Source organism: Oryctolagus cuniculus, chromosome 4, assembly GCF_051225735.1.
Source record: "Oryctolagus cuniculus isolate XC-2025 breed Fujian yellow rabbit chromosome 4, ASM5122573v1, whole genome shotgun sequence".
NCBI lineage: Eukaryota > Metazoa > Chordata > Mammalia > Lagomorpha > Leporidae > Oryctolagus > Oryctolagus cuniculus.
This window is the reverse complement of record NC_142870.1, coordinates 163719367-163732139: the sequence shown is the minus strand read 5'-3', so window position 1 is coordinate 163732139 and position 12773 is coordinate 163719367. Positions and strand designations below refer to the sequence as shown.

Here is a 12773-nt window from a genome sequence, read left to right as displayed (position 1 = left end):
CTTTATCTACTAGGCCACAGCACCGTCCCCAAACTACTTCTTTAGAAAAAAGAAAAGATGGCAAAATTGTGGGCCAGCAAGAACACAGAGAAAACGTTTCACAAATAATATTCAGTGAGAGCCTTCATTAATGGGAATGTGTAATTGAAAGAAAGAAGTATATGAAATAACTTGACAAAATACTGTGTTTTGGTGATTTAAGTTACCTAGTAAATGAAAAGCACTATCTCTAAACTCAGTGTGAGTTTTGCAATTAATTGTTCATGTGTTAACAGTTGACTTGACACTGTCTTTTCTAAGTGAAACATAATTCTGTGTCTTAAAATTAGTTACATTTTAAAGCCAATGAAGTGCCCTATGAATTTATTGGTTATTTGAGAAAGCTTTCCCTCTTCTTTCTTTTCTCTAGGAGTGCAAAACCTTCCATGGTATCTTTGTAGGCTCAGCTTGTGGTCTTCATGGACCTTATATTCCTGATGTGCTCTTCTGGTGTGTCATCTTATTTTTCACAACATTTTTCCTGTCTTCATTCCTCAAGCAATTTAAGACCAAGCGATATTTTCCTACCAAGGTAACAGGAAATCTGGTGAAATGTTTTTGTTTTTCATTTCCTTGGCTTATTTCTGGGAATAAATTTGAAGCTACTACTTTATGCCACATAGTTATAAAGAAATTATTCATACTGAAAAATGTGTTTTACATATCTGAGCCCACAATAGAAAGGTAGCAGTTCCATGAGAAATGGGTGGGTTAATTGTGAAACATGTTTCTTATCTTTTGGGAAAGAATTACATACAAATATATTTCAGTGATAACATGTCGTACTGTCCAGTGATGTATTTTATCTGAAAAAAGATATGAATTACTTAGAAAGTACACATGATGTCTCTATGTTTATATTAACCTAATCCCTTTAACATAGGTGCGATCGACAATCAGTGACTTTGCTGTGTTTCTCACAATAGTAATAATGGTTGCAATTGACTACCTTGTAGGAGTTCCATCTCCTAAGCTTCATGTTCCTGAAAAATTTGAGGTAAGGATTATAACAAGCAGCCATTGTTTGGAAATAACAAACTAGTGTAAAGTGAGGTACTGCCTCCTAAATAGTTATTTAAAAAATATGTGTAATTCTTCAAATAACTCTTTGAAAGGAAAAATTATGTACAAACTTTTCACATATAAAATATAATACCATAAAAAGAGATGAGTATAAAAGCTGATCCATTGGAGAGAGAATATTTTCCATGGTGAGGAGTTGGGAGCCATTTTAAAAATGCAGCTCTGTTCTTCTAGCTGAAATTCTTGATGTGCATTGAGAAAGAGAAGAAATCCTGTATTTCTTTAAAAAAAGTTTACTTAAGCTAGAATTTATAGAAGTGGCAGAGAGACCTTAGGTAAATTTCTGATCTCTTTTAAACCATCCACTTCTAAAAGACACATAGTTTACTAAATGCACATATAATCAGTGACATGGCTCAAAAGGTGTTTTTTTTTTTTTTTTTTTTTAAAGATTTATCCATTTATTTGAAAGAGTTACATAGAGGAGAGGCAGAGAGAGAGGTCTTCCATCTGCTGGTTCACTCCCTAATTGGCCGCAATGGCCGGAGCTGCGCTGATCCACAGCCAGGAGCCAAGAGCTTCCTCTGGGTCTCCTATGCGGGTGCAGGGGCCCAAGGACTTCGGCCATCCTCCACTGCTTTCCCAGGCCATAGCTGAGAGCTGGATTGGAAGTGGAGCAGCCAAGTCTTGAACCGGTGCCCATATGTGATGCTGGCGCTTCAGGCCAGGACGTTAACCCGCTGTGCCACTGCACTGGCCCCAAGGTGTTTTCCCTTTTACCATACAAGCACAAGCAGAAGAGGAGGAATGAAAAGAATGACTATATGAAAATGTATATAAATTTAGAACAAAAGAAGAGAATTCAAATGAATGCTTTGATTAAATATCATTTTTCTTGCAGAATGCATCAGATTTCTGCTGGGAAGGGCTAAAGGGACCTTTCCAATCATTTACTGTCAGAAACACTGCCCTTCCAGAAATTTAACTAGAAGGAAAGAGTGCCTAAGTCACAGGGCATGGGGCATACCAGTAGGAATGGGAGGAATTCCTATGGCTGTCTTTGCAGATAATTCACTATACATCCCCAGGTTTAATGCAGTGCTTTCCTACTCCTTGCCATTTCTTGGTATAGCCTCAGTCGATGTTGTGGAAGTTGAGTGTAATAGAAGAAGGAAACTTTTCTCTTTATTATTGTTAATTTTTTTAACAGCCTACTGATCCAAATAGGGGGTGGATCATAAGCCCGTTGGGAGACAATCCTTGGTGGACCTTACTTATAGCTGCTATTCCAGCTCTGCTTTGCACTATTCTCATCTTTATGGATCAACAAATCACAGCTGTAATCATAAACAGAAAGGAGCACAAACTGAAGGTAACTTAAATTTTGCCTCAAGAATTATCAGGAGTTCGATATATGTTAATAATTATTAGAATATTACAAGGTGGAAGATGAAAATCAGTTTCTTCCTTCTTTTTATAAATCATTTAGAATTCTATCCTGAGATACCAATTCATACATAAAATAATCGTGTTCATTTCACTTTTCAGAAAGGAGCTGGCTACCACCTTGATTTGCTCATGGTTGGTGTTATGTTGGGAGTTTGCTCTGTCATGGGCCTGCCATGGTTTGTGGCTGCAACAGTGTTGTCAATAAGTCATGTCAACAGCTTAAAAGTTGAATCTGAATGTTCTGCTCCCGGGGAACAACCCAAGTTTTTGGGAATTCGTGAACAGCGGGTTACAGGGCTAATGATTTTCATTCTAATGGGCCTCTCTGTGTTTATGACTTCAGTTCTAAAGGTAAAAATCTCTTTCTTGAAGTATTTTTAAATTTTACTTGTCAGAACATTTTTATTGGTTGTGTGAAAATGAACCATTAAAATTTCCTTAAAATATTACTTAAAATTATTTTTGCTTCATTCAGTTGACTTGGAAAATAATGTTTGGTAAGGCTTTTACTATAGAAAGCATTTCAGTTGTAGTTTATCCATTTTAACAATAATATAAAAGGGTAGTATTAAAGACTAAATAGTTTTGGAAGGAGATAATTACTGGCTTGGTTAAGGGAGAATATATCCAGGAGCTTTTATAAGCATATAAGAGGAACTGACGTTGAAAGATGGATAGAACTCTGTTATTTGACCAAACTGAAAATATTATAATTAATGAATTTAATGTGTTTTTACTGATACACTAAATGAAAAAAGAGTGATAAACACTTATCAGAAAAGCAAAAATAGCTAGTGTTAATTAATCTAATGATTTTTCTATAAAATAACAAGTATAGCTAGATATTTAATCTGAAATTTTCTGTTTGTCATGTAAGAGTTCAACCTTGTTTTTCATCATGGTATTTTAGTTAGTTTTGTTGTAAAGAAAATTAAGCAAAGAATCTTTTTTGTGTGTGTGTGTGTGTGTTGGCATAATTATTTTTTTTAACTTTTATTTAATGAATATAAATTTCCAAAGTACAGCTTATGGATTACAATGGCTTCCCCCCATAACGTCCCTCCCACCCGCAACCCTCCCCTCTCCCACTCCCTCTCCCCTTCCATTCACATCAAGATTCATTTTCGATTCTCTTTATATACAGAAGATCAGTTTAGCATACAATAAGTAAAGATTTCAACAGTTTGCTCCCACACAGAAACATAAAGTGAAAAATAATAGATGATTTTTTAAATGATGATGAAATCAGATCAGACCTATTGTCATGTTAAGCAAAGAATCTTAGAATATAAACTTGAGAGGTGCAGTTTTTGTATATATCTGAAGTAACTTAAAAAAAAAAAAAAGTCATAGTTAAGTGTTGAAATTCCTTGGCCTCCTTTCATAATTCACCAGGCTCTTCTCTTTTTTTTTTTTTTTTTTTTTTGAGTATTTGTTGTGCTGTTAGACATTGGGAAAACAATACTAGATAGAATATGTTCTTGTCTACGGTTAATAACTGGACAGTCTGATAAACAGGGAAATGGGCAGTTATATAGCATGAGCGCTTCAGAAGTGCACGGGGACAAGAGGAGAAATATTTAGTGCAGTCTTACAAGGATGCAGTTACCCATTTATGAAGGTTGCCCTTTACATCCTAATTTTTGAAAATATAATTTATTTTTTATTTATTTGAAAGGCAGATAGAGACAGAGGGAAAGCTTCCACCCACTGGTTCCCTGCCCTGAGTGCTTACAGTTTGGGCTGGGCCTGGCTGAAGCCAGGAACTAGGAATTCATGCAGGTGTTCCACATAGTTGGCAAAGACCCAAGTACTTAAGCCATTCCCTTTCACCTCCCAGAGTCTACATGAGCAGGAAGCTGGACTAGGAAATGGGGCTGGCTGTGCAGCCTGGGCATCTGATGTGGGATGTGGGCATCCAAAGTGGCATCATAACTGCCTCGCCAAATGCCTACCCCAGCCTCTTAGAGTTTTAAAGTACTTTCTAAAACTTTTACGTATTATCTTCAGGCAAGCAGGAAATTTTAACAAAGTGGAATATAGAGAAAGCTCTGCCATGGAAAGTGACTCTTCTGTTTTCTTTGACTTTCCTCCAAAGGCAAACACTTTTTAACTTTGTTTTTAGTTTTTCCAGCTTATTTATTTGGTTTAGACCAAATCTCTTTACCTAAAACCGTGCTTCTCAAAGTCCAGTCCAGGGACACCTGGGTGTCCCTGCATCTTGTTGGCAGTCTACCAGCTCCTTTCCCTTCCAAGTACTGCACCACGTGTGAGGCAGGGTCGTCGTTCCCCCCACGCCCCCGCCCCGCCCCACATATACTTCATTCAAAGCAGCATACTGTATAAGTGGGATGCAGATACAGGTAATGAGAATTCAGTGGTTCTCTGTTAAGCTCCACTGAAGAATTGTACAAAAGTGTTTATCAGTGCTTTTTTTTCACTTTGGATTTTGTTTAGAAGTTCTCACAAAACTATGTTGCTTAATTTGTTAGGCGTTCATCATTATTTTAAAATTAATTTTAAAATATCTTTAAATTTTATATTAAATTTTTGAAAGCCTCTGAGCTAGGGCACATCTTTCGTGATGAGCTCAGCGTGCTGATAGGTGCCTAACGCCCACTGTCCCTTCCGTGTGTGTGTGTTGGTGTACACTTTTAGTTTTATAATTGCAAAGGTTGCTAACATTTACATTCTGCACTTTACTTAAAATTAAGCCTGCATGCTTTCTCTGTGAGTTAAATTGTACTCATACAAATGTGATTTCTTTGGAAACACATGAGCAGTATTATGGCGATAAAAACATTTGCTGGGGGCAGAGCACTGGGACCACTCAGTGCAGAGGCAGGAATAGATGGCCTTCACTAAAAAACTGCTGCCCAAGCCTAAATTCTCTGTACGTTTTCTTTGTATCTATTCTCTCACTTTAAAAAAATGGTATGTGTGGGTTCCCTTTTTCCTTTTTGTATTCCTCAAGGACTTGATACATGCTACCATCGGTTCTAAACTTACTCAGAGTTCTTAGTGCTTCAGAATGCCTTTGTTTACTCTAACATTTCATCCATGGTTGGATATACATTTCAGGTTCAAAATAATTTTCCTTTGGGCCTTAAAGTCAGTGTTGCCTAGACAGGAGGGGGGCGGGGTGGAGAGAAGACCTTTAGAAGCCTGTGAAATTCCTTTTCACTCCTGAGATTCTGGACTTCAGGGGGCTGGGTAGGCAGATTGATAGGTGGAAGGGCTACTGGGTAGATAGAGGGTTTTCATTTACCCTGCTTGTCTCTCTGGGTCATTTTACTCCTGAAACTTTTCTTCTGCTGTGGTGATTTTCGTTGACCATTTTTCTATTCCCTCAGTTAGAAATGTCTTCAACTCTGAAGATCTCAGACCGTCTGGATTTGTTCTTATCTTCTCTCCCCTTCACTGTTAAAGAAAATTACCTCAGTTTTGCACATCTTTACATGGATCTTTAGTCTTATCCAAGCTATTGTTATAAAATTCTTTTAGCTGTATTGATTATTTTATCTTTAGTTTCCAGGAGCTTTTCTGATTATTCCTTTTCCTTATGATTCTGAAGTTGCTTTTTGGGTTAAAAAAAAAAAAAACTGAGGATTTGGTGAGATTTTTGAAACTAGGCTCTCTTGCTGAGTTTTTATTTTTTTCTTTTCTTCCAAGTTCCTTGGAAGAGACATACTAGGCTGGCTGGTAGAGGTGTAGTGGCTGTGGTTTTCCTCTGTGGTTGTCGAGTCCTCTTTCCTTGGGGACTTTTGGCCTGATGGTGGCTCTGAGTAAGTGGACAGGGTCTATGAAGAGCCAAGCTTTCTTGTAGGAATGCTGGGTGTGTGCCAGGTGGGCATTTAGGGATACCCTGCCAAGTGAAAGGGACTTGAATTTGGAGGTGCATTTCAGTTACTACAGTTGTTAGATGCCACTATATTCCTGGATACTGCATGTGTGATTCATATATATCAGGTATTTTTGTGAATGTTTGTGTATTTGAAGTCTCTTAATCTTTATGGTGATCTGATGTAGAAACTGAGTACAGAAAGGTTGTTTCAATTAAAAAATTAAATGGATTTTTAAACCCAAGTACTTTGGTAGTGCCCTTGCTCTCCACCACCAAACATAATCCTTTTTTAGGAAGGAAAATGTAGAAGAGAAATTTTCCAAGGAGGTCATTGTTTATGATGGTGTTTCTTCTGTATAGAAATGTTAGGCTGATCTAATCCTCATCCCTAAAGGATCATTCCCATTTGGTACCCATAGTTACTTATTGGTTACGGTTTGTGTATACATTGACATGAAATGGTTTTAGTAGCATACATTCTGATTGTGGCCATTTTACTTGCAGTTTATCCCAATGCCTGTTCTGTATGGTGTTTTCCTTTACATGGGTGTTTCTTCACTAAAAGGAATCCAGGCAAGTCTTAAATATTTCGTGTTTTTATAGGACAACTTAAATGTTTAAACTTTATAAAGATTGTTTTTATGATGGTTGTGACATCTTCTTAGCTGTTTGGGAGCAGATTATTTTTCGAAGCGGTAACTTCAAGTACATGCTTGCCAATTGTCTGTTGCTTATTGCACATTTTCCCCCCAGAGAATGAGATCATGGCCTGACAGGGCCCTAACCTATTTGTAATTAAAGCCAGTGAAAGGCCCTGTAGCTCTCAATAAAGACTAGTGTTGCAAGAAGGAGGATCAAAAGAATTGGAATGGGAAAAAAGTGCTGTTTCTCACATATAGAATAGTAATTTCAGGTCACAGAAGGAATAGTTTCCTATAAAAATGGTTGTACCTGCCATTATATGGCCTAATACAATTTAGAAGGCCCTAGACCATAAATTGTTTTCTGTGATCCTCAGAACAATGGTTGGGAAAAGAGTAAAAGAAAAGAAAAAAATCCTAATTTTGTAAATCATGAAAAAGAAAGAGGAAATTATTAATATTTACTGGAACCAAGGCCAGAATCCAGTAGTTTCACTACTCTGTTTTTTTCCTATTTATGAAAAAAACTGATGGCATGTATTAAGATTCGTCCTAACCAAGTTTTAGTATAAAACATTTCGATCAGTGCAGGTAGCACCCCATGGCCACCTCTTCTCGTGGGAAGCATGTTATCTAGAGTTGCCAGCAAGTGGGCTGGTGGCTGGCAGGAGTCCTCTAAGACAGCATCATTATGGTTTCAATCTATTCTCTCCGTGGTTAAGAAATCTCAGTATCTCATAACTTTTTATACAAAGTTCTGTGAGGTGGATAAGGCAGATGTTATTCTCAATTTATAACTGAGGAAATTAAAGCTCAAAAAAAGACCAAGTATAATTAACTCATAGTTTCATTTTCAATGAGCGAGGAACTGGTAATTTTTACCAGAAGTTATATTCATAGAATTAGTGGTGTTAAGCTTAGAAAGAACCTTAGGGGTAATGTACACATCAGAAAGCAAATTCATGTGATGAAATTATTTGTATATTTGATTATAGCAGATAAATTCATCTTAATTATTTTAATCCCCCAAATTAAAAGTCTCTCTTGAGTTTTCTGATGAAGTTAACTGCTGTAGTAAGCTGGTTGTTGCAGTTGCTTTGTCTCTCCCCGCCCCATATACAGAGAATCTTAGCTGAACCATTCTCCTACGCTAACAGAACATACCAAGGAAGTTCAAGTTTAAATCTAATACATACAACTCTAAGGTTTTGCATAATTTCTGATCCTAAATAACAGAGACCATATGTTTTTGAAAACTTTTCTCTTTGCTTTTCCCTCCTACGCGTAGTTTTTTGACCGCATAAAGCTGTTTGGAATGCCCGCTAAGCACCAGCCTGACCTAATCTACCTCCGGTACGTGCCTCTCTGGAAGGTGCATATCTTCACTGTCGTGCAGCTCACCTGTCTGATTCTCTTGTGGGTGATAAAAGCTTCAGCTGCTGCAGTAGTTTTCCCTATGATGGTAAGTTTTTGTTTTTTTCAGGTTTACTTTTCACTGATTAATAACATTTTTTGCAATTCTTTCATTAAATTTTTAACTTTCTTTAAGAAAAGAAATAGCTCATTTTAACCCATTATGTCCCATTATCCTATATAGAGCATACTTATAAAGACAAATTAGGCAAGAAATATTCTGTTTACAGTAACTTTGAGACAAGAATTAATGACATAAATTAATGACAGTATTTGCAGAATTGAAAACCTGGGACTGACTTGGTTAAGCATCTTACATGGTTGAAAATGTGGATTAGTTTCTAGCTATAAACATAAACCAGTTATTTTTCAGTCTGAGTTTTCTTTGAATTTTCTTAATTTCATTTGTTTTGTTTTTTCATCCTTGGGCTAGAAAACTCTATTTTGTATTCTTAAACAACTTCAGAATTTGGGACATTTATGAAATAAATATCATAGTAAAACTCAAAACAGAGTTTTTTTAATTTTTAAAATTTTTTTAATATTTATTTACTTATTTGGAAGGCAGAGTTAGAGAGGGAGATCTTTCATCCAATGGTTTACTCCTCAAATGGCCTCAGTGTCCAGGGCTAGGCCAGGCTGAAGTCAGGACCCTCCAGCTCCATCATCTGGGTCTCCCACATGCGTTTCAGGAGCACAAGTACTTGGGCCATCTTCTGCTGCCTTCCCAAGCCTGTTAGCAGGGAGCTGGATTGGAAATGGAGCAGCCAGGACTCAAACTGGTGCTCCTATGGGATGCCAGCATCGCAGGTGGTGGCTTAACCTGCTATGCCACAATGCCATTGCCAACAATGTGGTTCTCTAATAGGAAATCTCAATATATATTTTTCACAAATTGACCAGTCTTCATTTAATAAGTTATAAAGACTATGAGTGACTTTAATAAGACAATTAATTCATTAGATCATCATCAAATATTATATGCTTACAAGGAGAGACCGTTCATTTCTTTGTAAATATAACATGAAAATTGGTTATGTACATGACCACAAAGAAAACCTTAAAAATTATTCAGGTAGTAATCGACAATCACAGTTAGATTACTAATAAAAACAGAAAGTCACTAAAATGATCTTAATTATTTGAAATTGAACACTGTTCCAAATAATTCCAAGATAGAAAATGTAGTTACAAAACCATATAGAGGTATTAGAGAACTTATAGCAATGTCTATCTAAACCTTTGAACACAGCTAAAATTATAGTTAGGAAGCTGTGTGCTTTTCATTGCCTGTATTATTCAGGGGAACTTAAAATGTAACCAAGTTTTTTAATTTGTAAAGATCAATAATGGATAAAACCCTCCCAAGCTGAGTAGAGAAGAAAAGTGAGACAATGTAATACACAAGGTGGGGAAGGAGAAAAGAGAGAAGACTAGAGATATGAAGGACATCCAAGAGGTTTTAAGAAAATACTGCATGCATCTGTAGTAATAAATGCAAAAACATCTACAGCAGGGAATAGCAAAGTTTCCTGTAAAGAGCCCAGTAGTAATTTTAGGCTTTGTAGGCCATAGGTACTTACATAATGAGAGAGAAATTAAGCAAATGTGCACAGTTTCTTACTGAAATAAAAAATGTAATTGTACAAGGGCTTTTTTGGTTCATTTGGGATAGCATTTCTTTTAATTGGTTCTCAGTCTGTACTGATTATCTGTCTGATTAATTCCAAACATTCATGTATAAAAAGCATTCTTAGCTCAAAGGCTAAGAACAAGTAGCAGACCAGATGTGACCCAGCAGCTGTGGTTTGTTAGCCTGGATCTTGAGGGAAGGAATCATCTCCATTTTATACAAGCCTATGAATTTCCAAAATACACAGAGGTAAAAACTTGTGTATGGCCCAGTTGCATAGACGAGACTGAAAAAATGGTTAAAGATCTGCTCTTAAAGACCAGCCTCAGATTGGTTAACAGCTTAATTTAAAGAATAGATAATTGGGGCTAGCGCTATGGCATAGCAGCTAAAGCCGCCACATGCAGTGCCAGCATCCCATATGGGTGCCAGTTCAAGTCTCGGCTGCTCCACATCCCATCCAGCTCTCTGCTATGGCCTGGGAAAGCAGTGGAAGATGGCTCAAGTCCTTGGGCCCCTGCACCTGTGTTGGAGACCCGGAAGAAGCTCCTGGCTTCAGGCTTCGGATGAGCTGTTGCAGCCAACTGAGGAGTGAACCAGCAAATGAAAGATTCCCCGCCTCCCTCCCTACCCCCCGCCTCTCCTTCTCTTTGTGTAACTCTTTCAAATAAATAAATAAATCTTATATAAAAAAAAGAATAGACAGTTGCAGTAATGGAAACTTAAATCTAATGAAGTTATACAAAAGAACTATGATGCCTTCTTATTAATATAAATATATTAAAATATTAGCAAATTTAGCAATATTTCTTAGACTAATATGTCATGATTGAATAGACAATGGTACTTCGGTATCAAAAGAATGGTGAACATATGTGTTGAAAATATGGTTGCAACTGTTTAACCAAAGTGACTTCAATTAAACCAAAATCAAAGACTAAAAACCTTGATAGAATTAGTAAAAATTCTGGTAGAGAGGTTAAATACTAGGAAGCATGGTAATTAGCAGATTGTCTGTAGCTCAGTTATAATGCTAGAAAAAGGAAAAAAGCTTCCGTGAGAGCAACCAAAACCCGTGAAGTACTTGATTAAGTTAAAATAAAGCTTTAAAATGACAAATTAAAAGAAAGGCTTTGTGACAGTTTTTGTGTTTGTTTCCTAAGACTGCTGTAACCAAGTATCATGAACTGGTTGACTTTAAACAATAGAAAATCACCATCTTGAATTTCTGGAGGCTAGAAGTCTGACATGGTGTGGGCAAAGCCATCCTCCTTAAAACCATGGGACAACCTCCCCTTACTTCTTCCTAGCTTCTGATTTACTGGCCATCTTTGGCAATCCTTTGATTGCACCTGCATAACTAACTCCAGTCTGCCTTCATTGCCACATGATGTGTGTCTGTATCGTCACATGGCAAGGCTATTTAATAGCACCAGTCACATTTTATTGGGCACTCACTCTACCCTAGGATGACTTTATCTTAATTAATTACATTTGTAACAACTATGTGTACAAATACGATCATGTACTGAGGTATGGGGGTTAGGTCTTCAGCTTTAATGGAGAACAGAGTATAACCATAATGACATTAAAAGTCATAAGACCTGAACAAATGTATGCTGTGTAGCAGTAAGAAACACACTCATCCTCTGTAACAGTTAAAGAAAAGCAAAGTAATCACTGTCTTCCATGTAATTAAAAGGTAAAACTGAATGCTACAAGTAGATCTTGTAATGTATTGCTTAGAGATTTTTAAACATATACTTTTGTATCTGGCTGGCACGAGATAACATGTATCTAATTTGAAGTCATAAAAATTATTGTTTTTTTTTTTTACTTTGATGATAATTATCATGCTTAACTTGCTTCATAATTCATACAGAATTCCCAGGAATTTATTGAGGAGAAGGTTAATAATGCCATTTCCTGTTTTCTGTTTTCATACCTTTTTTCAAATTTTTTTAGCAGACAGTTCAAAAAGGTAAAATAGGCAATCTGGTAGCTTTGAAATATTATGGAGTATGAAGTAATTAAAAAAGAACACATGAGATGTTTTCATTATTTATAATGCTTTTATAAATAATTTTTATCTTCTCTAAGTGATATAGCTTATATTGTGTTACTTAATATTTCCTTCTTGACTTTTTTAAGGTTCTTGCATTAGTCTTCGTACGCAAGCTCATGGACCTATGTTTTACAAAGCGAGAACTTAGTTGGCTTGATGATCTTATGCCAGAGAGTAAGAAAAAGAAAGAAGATGACAAAAAGAAAAAAGAGAAAGAGGTAAAAAGGAAAGAATCTGAAATTTGCATCATTCCTTTTTTATATCTTGTGTACTATAGCAGTCACTGTCATAATCACTTTACTTGAATCAGCTCCTCTGCCTTCAAAAGAGCCTTGTAAAATGTAGGTATAGCTATCCCCATCTTACACTGTGGTCTAGACAGTTTAGCTAACTTGGTGCCAAACAAACTCTTACCCATTTCACCATCTTAGTTATCCCTAGCTGTTGATACAAGAATACTTTCTGAAAAGTAAATATTTTGTTTTAAAGGTTGATAAAATTTCTTTTCTTTAAACATTTATTTATTTATTTGAAAGGCAGTGTTACTGAGAGAAGAGAAGACAGAGACAGGTAGAGATCTTCTTTCTGGTGGTTCACTTCCCAAATGGCTTCAATGGCCAGGGTAGGGCCAGGCTGACGCTAGGAACCTCACTGGGGTCTCCCACG

General features: G+C 36.6%; 1 protein-coding gene across 18 annotated transcripts in view; it reads left to right on the top strand.

The window, feature by feature from the left end:
- SLC4A7 (solute carrier family 4 member 7) overlaps positions 1 to 12773 on the top strand; it is a 100104-nt gene that overhangs the window by 76598 nt on the left and 10733 nt on the right. For all 18 annotated transcript variants that reach the window (NM_001195836.2, XM_051858776.3, XM_089330215.1 and 15 more), the window contains 7 exon segments: positions 410 to 571; positions 923 to 1036; positions 2273 to 2434; positions 2611 to 2862; positions 6860 to 6928; positions 8285 to 8458; positions 12194 to 12325. In NM_001195836.2, coding sequence (NP_001182765.2) covers positions 410 to 571; positions 923 to 1036; positions 2273 to 2434; positions 2611 to 2862; positions 6860 to 6928; positions 8285 to 8458; positions 12194 to 12325 — 1065 coding nt within the window.